We start from the raw sequence: 15,811 nt of genomic DNA on the forward strand, positions 1-15,811 counted from the left end.
GGATTCGGGATGCGCACGAATTCCGGCGGGATTCAAAATTGGCCCGTGTCCAGCCTCGCAGTCAATACAAATCCTCCCATGGCCCAGCTGACGCCGGATTCGAAGAACCCAACATACATTTCTTGGCCGAAGTCTGTCTGCCTCGCACATCAACGAAACCCGCGATACCTTGGCTCTAGCCGCGGCTTCCTCGATGTGCTGTATGAAGTAATACGCACGCGCCACAGCCGTTTCTGCCATTCTGGGGTGTGTTTCAAGTGGGGTTCGGTTTACAGCAGTGTCTATACCGTACTGTACCGTCCATACATTCATTGGTACGACGTGGCGTGTTGACAATCTAAGACACCTGAAGGACGCCCGGGTCCAGCTCCGCTGCCCACCTCATCGCCGCAGCTCAAAAAGCACAGAGACGCCGGCATCCATGGAGACCAAAGCGCCTTACGGAAGAGCGTGTACGAATTGTGCCCGGGCAAAATGCAGGTGCATCTATCGTGGGGATACCACTGTTTGCGAAAGGTGACTACGCCCGGTTTCTGAATCTCCACAGTATCCATACATGTACCCCGTTTTCCCCCCATTCTTACGGATGTCCCTACCCTTCCATCTCCAACATCCACCCACACCCGACCTTATTGCTTCTCGTCCATCACATATATGTACCACGAAGCCGGGCCAGCGCAGTATAAAGCCTCCTAATGGCATCGTGCGATGGCTTGCGCTTCTCCCTCGCCCTCGCCCTCGCCCTCGACCAACTGCACAAGCGCATAGACTGACGCTAAACTATCTTGTCCACCTTGCTCCGTGTTAGATGCAATCGCCTGAACAGAAATTGCCAGCCGTCTGTTCCTGTTCGAGGGCGCGACAGTGGGAAGCGTCAACATATTTCTCGTACTGCTCAGCTGCAAGGGAAGCTGGAAGACTTGGTTACACTGCTGCGGAGCCAGGCCTTGCCCATCAGCCCCGTCGTCCCCTCTGACACCTCCAGCGCTAGCGCCAGCCATGCCGACGACAACTCTCCCGTCTTCACTCCCGCCGCTTCTACCAGCCAGTCCACCAGCTCAAGGCCAGAGACGACTCCCGATGGGTCCCTGGCGGGAAGCGGGTTTGAGCCCACGCCTCATCGCCCGGTACTGCATCTGCCAGGTTCACCAATCCACCCCAGTGTCCCGTCGTGGCCGCACCAGCCAACTGACGAAGAGGCGGAGGAGAATCTCGACAAATTCCGCAACACCATGCTCATTTCTATGCCAATTGTCTACCTTCCTCCGTCCATGACGGCCAAGCAGCTCCGCGAGCAGTACCCGTTCCTATGGTTCAACATCATGACGATTACCTGTAAGGGTGCTGCGCGCCAGTTCGCCATGAGCGATGCCATCTTGGCCTTTGTTGCCCAGAAGATGGTAATCGAGTTTGACAGGGACATGGATCTTCTCTTGGGGCTGCTGATCTACATGGGCTGGAAGCAATACCAGCGGAAGGGGAAGCGCTGTCTTTCGCTCATCACGTCGCTCGCAAAGTCCATCGTCTACGACCTCGGGCTCAATAGGGCGAATGGCGAGACCATCGCCTGCCTAGCCCTGTCTGTCAGCGAGGGCAAGCGAGCTTTCAGCACGGGCAGAGAACTTACCACCGAAGGTCGACGGGCCGTTCTTGCCTGTTTCTTGATAACGTCGCATATTTCCTTCATCTTGAAGAAAATCGATGCCCTGAATTGGACACCGGAAATGGACGAATCTCTGCAGATCTTGTCAGAGCAGCCAGAGTGGGAAGGCGACGAGATGCTTGTAGCTCAAGTCAAGATCCAACTGGTCTTTGAGCAGCTGACGAGAGCCACTCGGGAGTCTCCCGACGATGGGGTGTCGGCCTCGTATCTCTTCGCTCTCCAGTCCGAGCTACAGACTATCAAAGCACAGTTTCCAGCTCATGTGCAGCAAAACGGTATGACGCGCCTCCATCCTCCCCAGGTTGCTTGACTCGTCTAACATTTCTCCGCGCAGATGTAGTCAAGGGCTTCGTCTACTTCACAGAACACGCAATCCAAGAGATGGCCTCGCTCAAGCCTAAGATCTCCAAGTCCATCGCGCCAGACCTGCGGAGATACGAGGCGCTCGAAGCCCGCGTGCGCACCATCCAAAACCTGTTCGACATGCACCTGTCCATGCCGAGCCGCCTCTACGGCGGGCTGACGTTCATGTACTGGTGCCACCTGATCAACTGCATCATTTCGCTGTACCAGCTGTCCGTGTACGACGACCCGGGCTGGGACCGCCGCGCGCTGCGCAACAGGATCGACATCTTCGACCTCTGCGACCGCATCACGCACAGGTTCGACGAGGTCGCTACCGCGAGGCTCCCGTTTGCCGGGCCCAACCTGGACGACGACGTGTTTGTGAGCTGCTCCAAGATGATGCTGACGCTCAAGGAGCACTGGCTCATGGAGTTCGCGGCGCTGGAGCGAGGTAATATCGCCCTGGCAGCGCCATTGGACGGCGTCGCGTACGGCGGTATGACAGACGCGCCGCCTCCAACGCCAGTTTTGCAGCTGGATGAGTCCGAGGTCTGGCTGAGCGATCTGTTTAATATGAACTGGGAGATGTAGGCTCTGTCGCGCGAATGCATTTGTTTGAGGGGCAATGAACACTTCAATCCACGTCACGCGAGGCACAGCACAAAGTCCGCCCAAGTACTGTACACTTGCCGCGGAGGCTATATTTACAAGATACCTATGTACATACATGCGTGCCGGGGCGGTTTGGATCACGGCAGCTCGACCTCATTGCGTTCCAGCGGAGACTCGTTGCCCGTCGCCAGCGCCCTGCCAACTCGCGGGACTGGCGGCGGCGGCGAGGAACTCGGATCTGCCTCTGGGCTTCCAAAGCTCGCGGAGCGGGCCCGCTCTCCCCCAGGTATCATGAAGGCTGGGAGGCTGAAGTTGTCGCCCTTGGGAGGATACGCGACGGCTTGCCCCGACGCATTGCTGGCCGGGTTCGCCGCTGGCATGGGCACGTCGGTGGAAACGGCATGGTGGTTTTGGTACCCTGGGCTCGCGACTGGGCCGCTCCGTGGCGAGTATCCCATGTCTTGACCGCTCCGCGGCGAGGATACAACAATGTCTTGACCGCCCCGTGGCGAGTATCCCATGTCTTGACCGCTCCGCGGCGAGGATACAATGCCTTGACCGCCCCGTGGCGAGTATCCCATTTCTTGACCGCCCCGTGGAGAATATCCCATTTCTTGGTCACCCCGCGGCGATTGTCCCATCTCCTGACCGCTGCGCGGCGAGTATCCTACCTCCTGTCCGCCCCGTGGCGAGTATCCCATCTCGTGACCGCTCTGCGGCGAGTATCCTGCGTCCTGGCCACTCCTCTCCGTGTCGTACGCTAGATCATTCGCCCCCAGCGTCATCTCGGAACCGCCCTTGCCCTTGCCACTACTTTCTGCATCGTTCCTTGCGGGGGCTGGATACGCCGCCAGCGCCGCGGGCGGGGGAAAGAACCTATCGGTGTTGCTTCGTGAACGGATGGGATACCGCGCCGCGGGCGGGGGGAAGAACATGTCGGTGTTGCTTCGCGAAGGGACGCCGCCTATCGGCGGTTTCTGGTCGCCTAGCGAATGCGGATAGTCAGCCGTCACCACGGTTCCGTTCTGCACCTTTTGCCGCTTGTGATAGGCGATCATGAAGACGCCGACGAACGCCAGTACGCCGCCAACCACGCCGGCCGCAATGCCCGCTGCGGTGCCCGAGCTGATCTTGTCCCCTCCTCCTGTTTGAGGCTCTGGGACTCGAGTCGAGGCGGCGGTGGTTTCGGTGCTGCTCGACGTGGTGAGGGTGTTGCTGCTGCTGGTGAGGGTAGGGCTGGAGCTGGTAATGGAGCTGGAGCCGGAGTCGGTGTTGATTTGCGTTGCAGAGGTTGTGATGGTTGTGTCTGCCGCCGAGGCGGTGGAGCTGCCGGGACTGAAGGAGTCCCGGCTCTCTGACAGCGGCGCAGTTGATGTTGACTGCCTCGTCGATGTTTTTGTGATAGTTCTCAGAACAGTAGTGACAGCCCCCTGTCGTCTGTCGAGCACGCCGCCATCATCCCCATTTCGTGCCGCGACGGCCTGTTGGTGACAAGTCAGCGCCAATGCAGGAGTAGAAAGTGAGGCTAGTGCCAAGAGAGGAACACTTACCGGCGTAATGGACGTGACGAACTGCGCCGAAGCGGTACCCGCGGCGGCGACCAGGACTGAGATGGCGAATGTTGGCTTCATCGAATCGCCCGCCTCACTACTGCTGTTGCTGGTGTGTGCGTGCCTCGCTAGCTACCTTGAGAGCTCTGCCGCACCATCTAGCGGGGGAAGGAACGTTTAGGTTTTGTGTTCTACCAGGAACCTGGTTCTGAAAATGTGGCAGAGCAAATGGGAAATCCGGGGGAGGGGGGAGAACGGCGGGGAACGGGGAGGCGACGACAATTAAGAGATCGCGCCGCAGGGGACGTGCTGGACGAAGGTGAAAGTAATTCTGTGCCTCTGAAGCCGCGATCACAACCCGCACCCGGTCAACCTGTTTGGAGGCCCGAGATGTTGAACCGACCTGGGCTGGGCTTTTTTTGTGCGCGGTGTTGAGCGAGCGAGCGATGGAGGACAAAAGAAGGTGGGTTAGGGTGGTTTGTGTGTGCCCGTGGATCACGCTGCCCTGTTTTTTGGCGAGCCCGCGCTGCGCTCCTAAGGATGAGCTGGGGAGGTTGAGGGTGATGCGTGCCTGCCTTTTGGGCCGTCGAACCTGACCTTGTTTCGGTGCTCTTTCTTATTTTATTTTAAAAATTAATCCCTTCTGTGCCTCCCCGAAAGTTTGGGACCTCCCTGGTGGCCTGATCTCGTGGGCCGGGACGGCTAGGGCAGGGCGAGCTTATCAGGGCTGGAAGGAGCGAGGGAGGAGTTATTTGGTCTGATCTTGTTATAATTACAAAGATTGGCAAATGATAATCATCTCCCATCCCCTCTCGCCTCCCCTCGTCCGCAGCCCATTTGCGCGGCTTGTGTCATGTTGTGGTATGGCAATTGGGTGAATGAAGTGAGTGAGTGGAGGGAGTGGAGAGAGTGGAGGGAGTGGAGGGAATGGAGGGAGTGGAGGGAGGTCGTCTACGTTTTTTGGTGTTTCTGTGCTCCCCTCCGCTTGCGCTTGCGCTTGCGCCGCACCTGCAGCCCCGGCCTCCGGCCGCCCACTTACCGGCCGCGGAAAACGGCTGCTGTTGGTTTTGACGCCGCCCGCTTCCCGGACCGCCTTTTTCTTTATTTAATTTGTCTGCCTCTGTGTCTGCACCGGTGGAAACAAGAAGACGGCCGTGAGCGATTTCCTCGTGCACCACACACTGCATGCATCCATGCCATTGAACACGGTCACTTATTCGTTTGGTCTGGCCCCGTTTGTCGGTCGCTGTTTCAACCTTGCTCTTCCTTCCCTTTTTTCGTGGCTTTTTTGGCTCGGGTCATCCCGAGTCCGTCCGTCAGCGGCTGACCGCCGTTTTATTCCCTTGGAATTCCGCCCCGCGTTCCTTTTTATCCCTTTCGCCCCCTTACTCGCTTTTCTGTCCCTTTTTCGTCGAATCTTCTTCGGGCATTCACTGCATGCAATGGATGGATTTCATCCGACTGCACTGCCAATTCCACGGGATGTCGCGCTGTCGCGCTGTCGCAGCCCTTTGGGCCTAATGGGCAGCCGTCGACCACCTGTTTACTCGCCTTGCACACAATACATGCATGCATTTATGCCATTCGTGCTGCTCGCCGGAGTCGAGCTCCGACGCCGGGCCGCCTGTCTGCCTGCCTGCGTGGTGGGCGGGCGAGACAACTCACCGCCGGGCTGGCTGTCGAATCTCCCTTCTCCTTCTGTCCAAACTAAAATAGGGGCGCCAGCCAAGACAAGCAAAGCAAGGAACCGGCCGTCGTTTGCCTCACTAATCGGCCGGGTCGAGTTTGCACCCACCGGCCCGTCGCAAACATCCCCCCTCCCATTTGTCAATTGCGAGTTTTATTTTCTTGCCGACTTCCGCTGACGTGCACAATGTGCCCTGTTTCAAGCCCTCGCTACTATCAGTGATCGTCGGGCAGCCCACCGATAAGACGGCCGCAAGGTCGCCGCACCCTGCATGAGTCGACTTTCTGCCTCACCTCTCGTCGGAACCCCCTGCTGCTGGTCGCTCTCTTGGGGATGGTGTTGATGTCTCTGCTTCGCCTCTGAGTTGCTCGCGGTTGTGGCCGTGTCTCATGCTCATACTCAGTGGCACTCGAGGTAGCTGCCCCGTTGTCGTCATTGCTTGCATAGGGACAGAGATGCTGTGCAACGTCTCTTGGCCCGACACCCTGCCTACGATGGCATCTCTCTGTATGAGATGCATGCGCCATGCACTATGCAGCGCGAAGCCCTACTTCGCCGCGCTCGGGCATGCGTTCACGTTGCCATGCGCGACGCGTATCTTCCCGGCCGGAACGCCGACAGTCGCCGCTGGCCGCTTGAGTTGGAATCGATGGTCAAGTCGAGCACGCTGGAGATCAGGATTGAACTTGATGTCTTTAGGACGTGCGGACAACGCACCCTCTGGCGGTTAGACTCCGTGCATCTTGCCCGCCGGATACCCTACGTGACGCGCAGGGCGGTGATCATCCTCCTTTCCCAAGGTATCACGGGGACGGGCAGCAGCTAGACACGGGAAGCCGGGTCGGACAGGTCTCACTTCTCCGAGACTTCAGTGTCCTGGATCATCCGGGTCTGGTGCTGCTTGGGCAGACTCTTTCAAGCCATTTGGGGGATGGCACAAGGAATTCGTAGCTACGTTAGGTAGACACGCAGATAGACCTGGAGCATGTCGCTTGTGAGCAGGGGAGGAGTGGGGTTTGTCGTGTATCGCCAGTATGACTCACTGTTGTTTGTGGCCCCTTATTCCCCCGGTAACAAGCAAACTTAGGGTGAGGCATTTATTACCTCTCCATCTGCGCCTGAGCTTCTCCCACGGCTTTCGGATTGCGGTCTGGTCTCCATTTGCCGCGGAACCAGTAGTCTAGTGGACGGGTATAACTTGATGGGAGAATTAACCTGGACGAAAATAATGATGAAGTGTGACGTTCTGTGCAAGTGCCGAATATTTTTATTTGTTGGGCAAGTGAAGGTATTATTCTGATACAGGACGAGATTGGACACGACGGTTGGTCCCCGAATCGCGGCCCTATCTGTCCCAGGCCCGCTTCAACCCCAATTCCTACATCTTCTGTTTCGCTAGATGTCTACATGTCTAGTTTTGGCCTCAAGAATAGAGCTTCCTAATTGCCGTCGGCGACAGTTTCGGACAGAGTTGGGGGATGTTTGTTCTGTAAACAGTCCGTCCTAGCTTGAGGTCTAGGGCTGAGCGGGGTTCAAGGTCCAGGGTTTTGCTTAGTGCACTGCACAAGGAGAAGCTATTGACCCCACCCCGACATCTAGGCGGGAAGGAAGCAGGCTGTTCATCTCCCCCTGTCACACGCATCAGCATTGCAGTGTGAGTGCACGGTGATTTAGCACGCTAAGCCGTCCAGGAAACGAGCTGTGGACTACCCCGGTCGTTCCTTCTTTTTCTTTGACCAGGACCGGACCTCTCGTCGATCAGCATTTTGCCTCTTGTCTGGTCGAGGGCAGCAGCGGACTGAAACGCGAACCTCGCTGCTCGCGACGTCTCTCCTTTCTCCCCGACCCGGGAGAGCTTCTGCTGCCGGTTGTCTTCGTATTTTGTCAACACCAAATTTCCCGACGAATCACTGCCTAGCCCGCTGATTGCATGGTGCTGTCGACGCGCTAGCCACTGCCACTGTGCGTGCGTGCGTGCTGCAGACGTCAACGCGACCCGTCTGTCGCCGCGGCGGGAATCTGTGCGCTTGCCCACCTCTCAAAAGTCAGCACCCAAGCCCGAGCGACCTCACAGGTGTGTGTCTGTGTGGCGCGCCAACCTTCTGATCCGTCGTCGACATGGACGACACACGCCAAAGCAAGTTGACTGGCATTCCGCGACTGTCAAAACTGCCCGTGCAGTCCTCTAAACTTCCCGTCCCTCGATCCCACTCGCTGCGACCCCCGCCATCAGGGGAGTCCCTGACAACGCCAAACGCGAGCCTGAGCTTGCCTGGGATCGGGAACGCGACAGCGACTGGGAACCTGCGAAACCCGAAGCTCCGGCCGGCTGCTTCGCGCGACCAATTGGCTCCCTCAACCCGCCCTCAACCACCCGTGGCACAATCGCGCGTCGTCTCGTCCCCGCAAACCCGCCAGTCCCAGACCCAGACTCTGGGCAGCGCGCAGCGAACATCCCAATATAGCCCGAATGTTCCTCAGCCGCAGCGGCCGGGACGGGCACCGGGGCCGCCGCTCAGTCAATCCGTCCGACCGACTTCGGTAGCACGTACCGTGCCCCGGCGCCGGCCCTCCCAGCAATGGATATCTGCCTCGACAGTCCCGCCGCCTGACGGCACAGAGGAGGCCGCGCTTGAGGGGCCAGAGATTGTCCAAGCTGCTGAGCCGTCTCCCACAGCAAATGACTCAGAAGTTGGGTATGGGTCCCTGCGTCCGTCTTCGTTCAAACCGCGACTTTCTCTTGCCGAGAGAACGATTGAAACCTTATCTCAGTTACCCTCGTCTCCCTCTGTGAGGGGCAAGTCTGGGGCTGCATCATTCTACGATCCAGATGCCGGGAGAAACAAGTCTCCATCGAGACCCGGAAGCCGCGCTTCACGGCCTGGATCGAGCCACTTATCAGACGGATCAGCCCGAGCGCCTTCGAGATCCGGCAGTCGGCCTGGCTCCAGCTCCGGTCAAGAGGAAAGTGTCTCGAACTTCAGGTCGACCATCAGCGCGTACAAAAACACGCTCGCTACCATAGAAGGCACCCCGCTCCGAGGCCGCAGGAGCATTCAGTCGTTCCAGGCTCCGTTGGCGAAGACGACGCCCGCAAGAACGGTTCGGTCCTCCGCCTATGGAATGCCATCCCCAGGAGCGGCCACCGCCCCACGCTCGAGAACTCCCAGTCCGGGAAAACGAGGACCAACTGCCCCTGTCTCCAAATTTGGGTCTAGGACTGTGGCCGCACGGCCGCCGACCAAGAGGCCGTCGATTAACGGGCTCTTCAAAAAGCCGTCTACACAAGCCTTGAACAAGACCGCTGCCCCTGTTGAAACGCCGAGAAAGGCATCTTCAGCCTCGCAGAGATCATCAGCTACGTCATGCGAGGGCACAAACCCCTCGAGCATGTCCATCACCTCCACGAGTACTGCAATCACCACAGACTCTGCCGAACCCGCACCCGGCCAGGCATACCGGAAGACGTCCGCAGCCTTGCGGGAGCAGATCGCCAAGGCCAAGGCTGCTAGGCGAGTTGTATCGCAACATGTCCCCACCTCTGAGACCGTCCATGAGGTGGAGCCGTCCCCTTTAATACCAACCGACACCACATTCGACTTTGGGCTATCTAGCGACCCCTTCAACCAGCGCAGGGACGATCAGTCCCAGTTGAAGATACTGCAAGGCCGACTGGAGTCTGCTCGGACGAGCGGCCGATTAAATATTGCCGCCATGGGCTTGAGAGAAATCCCGGCAGAGGTTACAAACATGTACAACCTCGAGTCGATTGGCCAGCCTGGCGCATCCTGGGCTGAGAGCGTGGACTTGACAAGATTCGTCGCTGCGGACAACGAGCTGGAGATGATCAACGACTCCTTGTTCCCCGACGTCGACTTGCAGGATTTTGCCGACGACGAGGATAGCCAAGGAAACATCTTTGCAGGACTCGAAACTCTTGACTTGCACGGGAACATGCTTATTGTACTGCCAATGGGATTACGGCGCCTGCCGCTGTTGACGTCTCTCAATCTGGCAAGTTTGCGCATGAAGTCCTAGACACAACTCTTACTAACACTTGAACAGTCTCAAAACCGGCTCGCGAACAACTGCCTCGAGGTGATCTCCCAAATCACGTCTCTCAGAGATTTGAAGCTCGGTGGCAACCTACTGTACGGGCCTCTGGACCCGATCTTCTCGCGTCTGGCAAACCTCGAGATCCTAGACTTGCACAGCAACAACATTGCGTCTTTGCCCTCGAACTTTGGCAATCTTTCTCGCCTCCGGGTTCTCAACATCAGCGAGAACGCTTTTGAGACTTTGCCATTCGAGACTTTTGCGATTTTACCCCTGACCGAGCTCAGTGCACGCAAGAACCAACTCCGCGGAACCCTGATTCAGGAGTCTGTGACATCCCTTCCGACTCTCCGAGTCTTGGACGTCTCAGCAAACCAGCTGTCGCATCTCAGCTCGCCAACAGCCACACCAGTTGCGATGCCCGCCTTGCACCAGCTTACTGTCTCAGTCAATCGTCTCCAGTCATTGCCCGATATCAGCGGCTGGACCAGTCTTGCCACTATTGCGGCCGACGAGAATAGCATCAATGCCATCCCCGAGGGTTTCACCGGCCTTGCGCAGCTGAAATCAGTCGACTTGTCTAGTAACGATGTTCGCACCGTCCCTGCCGAAATCGGACGCATGGAGAGCTTAACTATGCTCCGACTCAGCGGCAACCCGCTGCGCGAGAAGAAATTCAGCTCTATTAGCACCGACGAGATGAAGGAGATACTCTTCCAGAGACTGGAGCCGCCTCCAACAATCCCCGAGCCTGTGGTTGAGCCGGTGGTGGCTGACGCGGGCGCTCGAGATGACTTCCCCAACTTATCCACGAACGACAGCAATGCAAACGAAGACATGGATGACAATCACTCGGATATGGACGATTTTGCGACGCCGCCGACATCTGCACCGGGGTCTCCGGCCCGTTCTCGTTCACACACGCTTAGCGGACAGACGTGGCCAATTAAGTCCGGGGGCGTGCTCGATCGGTCGAATACCGAATCATCGTCACTGCATCCGGTCATCTCGTCAAAGGTTGCTGCGAGCAATAGGATCTTTGAGGTTCAGCTTCATCACAACCTCTTTACGGCACTGCCTGACTCTCTCACATTTTTTGCCGGGACCCTGACTGCGTTGTCACTATCGCATAACCAGCTTGTCGGGGAAACATATATGGGCGGTGCTAGCGGGAACGAGGGGCTGGATCTTCCGGCTCTGAAGGAGCTTAACTTGGCTTACAACCACATAACTGGGCTGGGTCCTCTGGTTGCTCATCTCCGAGCTCCGAAGCTCGAGAAGCTAGATGTCAGCATCAACCGAATTGCCACTCTGCCCCCCGGCACGCAGCTGCGCAATGCCTTTCCCAACCTGACAGTCCTGCTCATGGCTAATAACCATCTGGCGGACTTGGATCCGGTGTCGATCAAGGGCATGCGGATTGTGGATGTTGGTAATAATGACATTGCGCACCTCAATCCTCGCCTCGGTCTGCTTGGCGGCAGCGGCGGGCTCGAGAAACTGGAGGTCAGCGGCAATCGCTTCCGCGTCCCCCGATTCAACGTGCTTGAGCGCGGAACCGAAGCAACTCTTCGCTGGCTTAGGGGTCGTGTTCCGGTTGCTGAAATGGGTGCGTGGAAGGGCGACGACGGCGACGGGCAGGAGACCAGCCTGGCCGATCTGGACTGAGCGGATCAGAGTTCGGTTTTGCCAAGGTGGACAGGCGAAAGCCACAGCCATCTTTGTGGAGTGTTGCTGGACGCCAAGGTTTGGCATGTCGTTAACTTTGCCGTTATGCTTGCCATCCTTTTCTACATTATCTCACCATTTATTGATACCAACCGAGTTGTTTTGGATCGGCGTGTTTGCCAGAGCAGGAGCGCCGAGTCGTCTCACGGATATAGCTCTGGGCAGAGCTTTCACTTCAGCAGGACCGGGTTCATTCGTGGGTCTTGTATTATTAGTTACCTTATGGGACACATTTCTGTGCGGGCGGTCAGCCACGCTATAGCTCTCGTATATTTTTATCTATTGTTAATAAGATTGTGCATAAGCATTTTGTCGGGAGCGGAACAGATGTGCTGTTCAGCCACTGCTAACGTTGTCGTGGAACAGCGTGCCCGTTCAACGGGTTGCCGGGGCCTTCATTGCTTGGTGTCGGGCGCGCCATCATGGGAGCGCTCCCCCTCTACCTACAATTACAGATGTCGGCCGTCTAAGTTACCAAGTCGACAGTCTTTCTTTCAACACACTTGAGGCCATTCAACTCTGAATAATTTTGGTTATCCTCGACAAGAAACAGCCCGCGCTCTCCCACAAACAACCCGCGCTCTCCAGAAATACACACGCGCCACCACCCTCCGAATCAAGTCCTTATCCTGCCCATCAGCAATCTGTTCAAGTCCTGGAGACCATCCTAAAAGGACAAGCCGAGTCGCGCATCACGGCATGCACTCGCGAGGATTGCGCCAACGCGCTAAGCGCTTTCTTCGCCAGACGGTTCTGTGGGGCAAAGCTGCGCTACCCGTCGGCGCCGGCGCTGGCGCCCATGGCAACGGCGATATCAACACCAACAACAGCGGCAATATCGATAGCAATGCCCACAACCAAAACAATGGCAATCCCGATGGCAAAGCCCGCGCCAGAAACAGCGGAAATGCCGATATCAATAGCAATGCCGCAGCAGGACGACCTACCCCCGCAACAACAAAATGGCAGGCAGGGACAATGACGGAGCAACACAACAACAGCCATCTCGCCCAGCGCTCTGGCAAGAACCTGGCGCATGGCGATCAGATCGCCGGCGACAACGATGATGACAGCGAGAACTGGACAATCGAGAACAACGACGACCGGACCCTACAACACCCCGACTCCTATTACGACCAGGGAGGAAAACAAACCCCCGGCCACACAGGCGCGAAAGACGCAATCGCGCTCGCCGTGCTCGCGCCCGAGAAAACTCTGCGCATTGTCCACGGGGAGGATTACGAGTACGATGACGACTATGTCCCTGTTACGCGCCGCCAGGCCCGCGAAGAAACGGGCGAGGAGGCCGCCAGGGAATATGTCCCGCGCCTGATCAAGGTCCCGCCTACCCCGCTGAAGCGCTCGAGCAGTTTGTATGCTACTGCTTCGCGGTCGGCTATTTTTGTTGCGGTTATGACGCCCGGAGGGCTGGAGACGATTTTTGAGGAGGACGATGATGAGGAGTAGGGGAGATGTGATGAGGAGTAGGGGATTTGATGAGTGATGAGTGATGAGTTATGAGTGATGAGTGATGAGTGATGAGTGATGAGTGATGAGTGATGAGTGATGAGGACGGGGAGAGATGACGAAGACGGGGAGAGATGATGAGGACGGGAAGAGATGATGAGGACGGAGAGAGATAACAAGTACCTAATGAGGACGAGGAAATGTGACAAGGGGTGATGTGGTTGAGTGAGATATGAGATTGGTGAGGTGTGAGAAGGGGGTAGTGATGATGGGAATACAGGTCTGCATAGATATTACCGGAATTAGCGGGAAGTGATTCGGGGAACCAACGAGTCTCGCCGCGGTCGCTGATGGGATACCTGTTTTAGGGCAGCAATCTTGGATGTGTAAATCATACATCATCACGCTGAGCGGACTGGTTAGGGATGATTGCAGCTGGAGCTGTGGTAGGCTTTGGAGAGTTCTCCATAAGGGGCGTCTTCTGGTGCTGTTTGGATGTCACAAGAGCATTCTCTAGGATATTATCGGCGCAGAAAATTGGATACGGGGCTAGCTCTTTCTTGCGTTTGGTGTATGTTTTCTTTGCTCTTCGTCCGTCTCACATAGGTACCTGATTACTATATGGCCTACTTTTAGGAGTTGTAGATGCCAAGCAAAACGACTGCCGATAATTAAGTCTCGTTTCGAGGCTTGAGAAGGGAAATGGCGCGGGGGTTTGCAATTGGACATAGCCTCGTTGCTCAAGGTGCTCTTTAAAAGAAAAGTGGCTAGTTGAGGGCAAATGGAGGTTCTGGAGAGGGTGGCCGCGTTTGTTTACCACTAAGTTGGCCGCCCCTGAAACCGCTTCGCCCCAACCCTAACCCTGTCTCCAAAACTCGCCCCTTTCGCCTGCGTACGATTGCGCAGAGGATAAACCCTACAACTATTCCATTTATAGGTGATCTATAGGCGATCCATAGGCGATCTATACGCATTCGTCAGACCAATGTTTTGGGGATTCTCAAGACTGAAACGGGCGCTTGGTTGTGAGGCAGGTCATAATCAGCAGGCCTCATTCTGTGGTGGTAGGTGGCCGAGTTGCGGCCGCCCATCAAACTGACGCGATGGATATCATGGCAACTCTGTTTTTTTTTAATCGCAGCCACAATAGTGAAACGCTCGCTCCATTTGGTCGAGGCCATCTAGTCAAGTTCAAGTACGTCGTGGGCTCCCCGATGACAGTGCTCAAGTATATAGATTGGTCAAATTTCACAACTCCAGGTTCAGTTTTGCTTACCAACTCCCTACACTTCCTTTACTACTCGCTCACCTGATTACTGCTACCACACGCAAGATATCATTCGCAGCCCCACCCGCAGCATGACTGGACACAAAAAGGCCACACACGGGGGCGAGCCACCGAATCAACACTACGGGTTCGCTGTCATCGCACTGAATGACGCGGCAAAAGCAATTCTTAGCCACAAGGCCAATCGTGAAAACCATTACATATTTGACAAGCCGGATGATGCAACAGTTCCAATTGCAAGGGGTTCTGGAGATTTCATCCTGCTGTCCAGCTCCGACGAGACACGGGTACAACGGACTGGAAAGCCTAAGGGCAAAGGGAAAATCCTGTCCTTTGGCACCAACCGGGAACACAACGACGTCTACCTCCCTCCCCTGGAATACCTGATACAGCACACGGCAACGACCAGTCCGGAATCCCCCATAGTCGACCCAACCGTGGAGTCGGACGACCCTGGGTTCCAGCCATACCACTGCTGCATCATGAACAAGACGGGAGCCCTCGTCCTGCACGATGAATCGGGTGGGCACACTCGGGAGAGGGAAGGCGAGCGACGCAGGACCGTGGACGAGCTCGAAAGTACGAAGCGCCTCCGCGCAATTGTGCACGGGTATGGAAACAGCCACCCAGAGTGGAAGCCCTACGAGGAGGAGATATCGCAAGCTCTCATAGCAGGGATGGTGGCCCTGGAGATGGACAAAGAACCCGAGAAACCCGTCAAGGGACATGTCATTACGGTGGGGCGGGGGCCCTACAAGGCCGAGTTCTTCCTGGATATGCACGGCGGCGCGATACGGTTTGAGCTCGGGGCGGAAGATGCCGAAGAGGAGACGTGGGAGATGGTTGGACATGACCTTCGCTTGCGAACAAAGGCGAAGCTTTGAAGGCTAGGGAGCCCGAGGGTTCTCGGGGTTTAGTAGGAGGTTAGGGAGGTAGTAAATGGAATACTACGATTTTGCCAGTCACAAGTTGACTTGGACACACATTCCGTCTAGTCGGTTGTTCCCGACGTTTTGCAGAGCATCTAAACTCCTTGTGAGGGCATGGTACCTAGACGATGAACGAAGTGCATCGTGAGTTCGGTGCCCGTTATTGCGCTGGATACCGGGCTGGGAGCTGCTGTTGCCCAGGCTCTCAGGCGACAGGCGTCTGTTTTGTCTGCTGATGTAGTGGCGGTCTCTAGCAACTTCCAGGCTTGAGGATGTCAAAATTGTCAGCACTTCATCATCTCATCAATACCTACCTAGAAATAGTGCTAAACTGAGATGGCGAGCTACTCCTGGGCTTAATCCCGTTAGAATTTGTTGTCCTGGAACTGGCGGTTACTGGCTGGCCTACGGAGTACAGCGACATGTTTGGTGGTGTGCATGCGCCATCAGTGGGTTTGTGCCCCTGCCGTTAGCGTAAGGCCTGTG

General features: G+C 56.7%; 6 protein-coding genes across 6 annotated transcripts; 4 read left to right on the plus strand and 2 right to left on the minus strand.

Moving 5' to 3' along the window:
* Window positions 1–474: 474 nt before the first annotated feature.
* On the plus strand, window positions 475–2,599 carry B0T26DRAFT_678741 (uncharacterized protein; the record flags this gene model as incomplete). The annotated part of the gene is made up of 3 exons (XM_060440267.1): window positions 475–491; window positions 827–1,938; window positions 1,998–2,599. The coding sequence occupies 3 exons, from the start codon at window positions 475–477 to the stop codon at window positions 2,597–2,599; spliced, it is 1,731 nt and encodes a 576-aa protein (XP_060292603.1).
* B0T26DRAFT_400870 (uncharacterized protein) lies at window positions 2,366–4,523 on the minus strand. The gene has a single exon (XM_060434818.1). It carries the CDS (start codon window positions 4,249–4,251, stop codon window positions 2,758–2,760), a length of 1,494 nt encoding a protein of 497 aa, XP_060292604.1. The 5' UTR covers window positions 4,252–4,523; the 3' UTR covers window positions 2,366–2,757.
* A 646-nt stretch (window positions 4,524–5,169) lies between these two features.
* B0T26DRAFT_400852 (uncharacterized protein) lies at window positions 5,170–6,140 on the plus strand. Its single transcript, XM_060434817.1, has one exon. The coding sequence runs from the start codon at window positions 5,364–5,366 to the stop codon at window positions 6,033–6,035; it is 672 nt and encodes a 223-aa protein (XP_060292605.1). The 5' UTR covers window positions 5,170–5,363; the 3' UTR covers window positions 6,036–6,140.
* Window positions 6,141–7,975: 1,835 nt separating this feature from the next.
* On the plus strand, window positions 7,976–11,581 carry B0T26DRAFT_742816 (uncharacterized protein; the record flags this gene model as incomplete). The annotated part of the gene is made up of 2 exons (XM_060444170.1): window positions 7,976–9,871; window positions 9,923–11,581. The coding sequence occupies 2 exons, from the start codon at window positions 7,976–7,978 to the stop codon at window positions 11,579–11,581; spliced, it is 3,555 nt and encodes a 1,184-aa protein (XP_060292606.1).
* Window positions 11,582–12,340: 759 nt separating this feature from the next.
* On the plus strand, window positions 12,341–13,108 carry B0T26DRAFT_678744 (uncharacterized protein; the record flags this gene model as incomplete). Its single annotated transcript, XM_060440268.1, has 1 exon — window positions 12,341–13,108. One exon carries the CDS (start codon window positions 12,341–12,343, stop codon window positions 13,106–13,108), a length of 768 nt encoding a protein of 255 aa, XP_060292607.1.
* An 877-nt stretch (window positions 13,109–13,985) lies between these two features.
* On the minus strand, window positions 13,986–15,423 carry B0T26DRAFT_721108 (uncharacterized protein). The gene has a single exon (XM_060442520.1). It carries the CDS (start codon window positions 15,245–15,247, stop codon window positions 14,414–14,416), a length of 834 nt encoding a protein of 277 aa, XP_060292608.1. The 5' UTR covers window positions 15,248–15,423; the 3' UTR covers window positions 13,986–14,413.
* Window positions 15,424–15,811: the final 388 nt, after the last annotated feature.

This window comes from Lasiosphaeria miniovina (assembly GCF_030549165.1).
Source record: "Lasiosphaeria miniovina strain SMH2392-1A chromosome Unknown B0T26scaffold_6, whole genome shotgun sequence".
In the NCBI taxonomy this organism is placed as follows: Eukaryota; Fungi; Ascomycota; class Sordariomycetes; order Sordariales; family Lasiosphaeriaceae; genus Lasiosphaeria; species Lasiosphaeria miniovina.

Coding starts and splice junctions, on each gene's coding strand:
- B0T26DRAFT_400870 (XM_060434818.1), bottom strand. CDS start 4,251: ATGAAGCCAACATTCGCCATCTCAGTCCTGGTCGCCGCCGCGGGTACC.
- B0T26DRAFT_400852 (XM_060434817.1), top strand. CDS start 5,364: ATGCCATTGAACACGGTCACTTATTCGTTTGGTCTGGCCCCGTTTGTC.
- B0T26DRAFT_721108 (XM_060442520.1), bottom strand. CDS start 15,247: ATGTCCAACCATCTCCCACGTCTCCTCTTCGGCATCTTCCGCCCCGAG.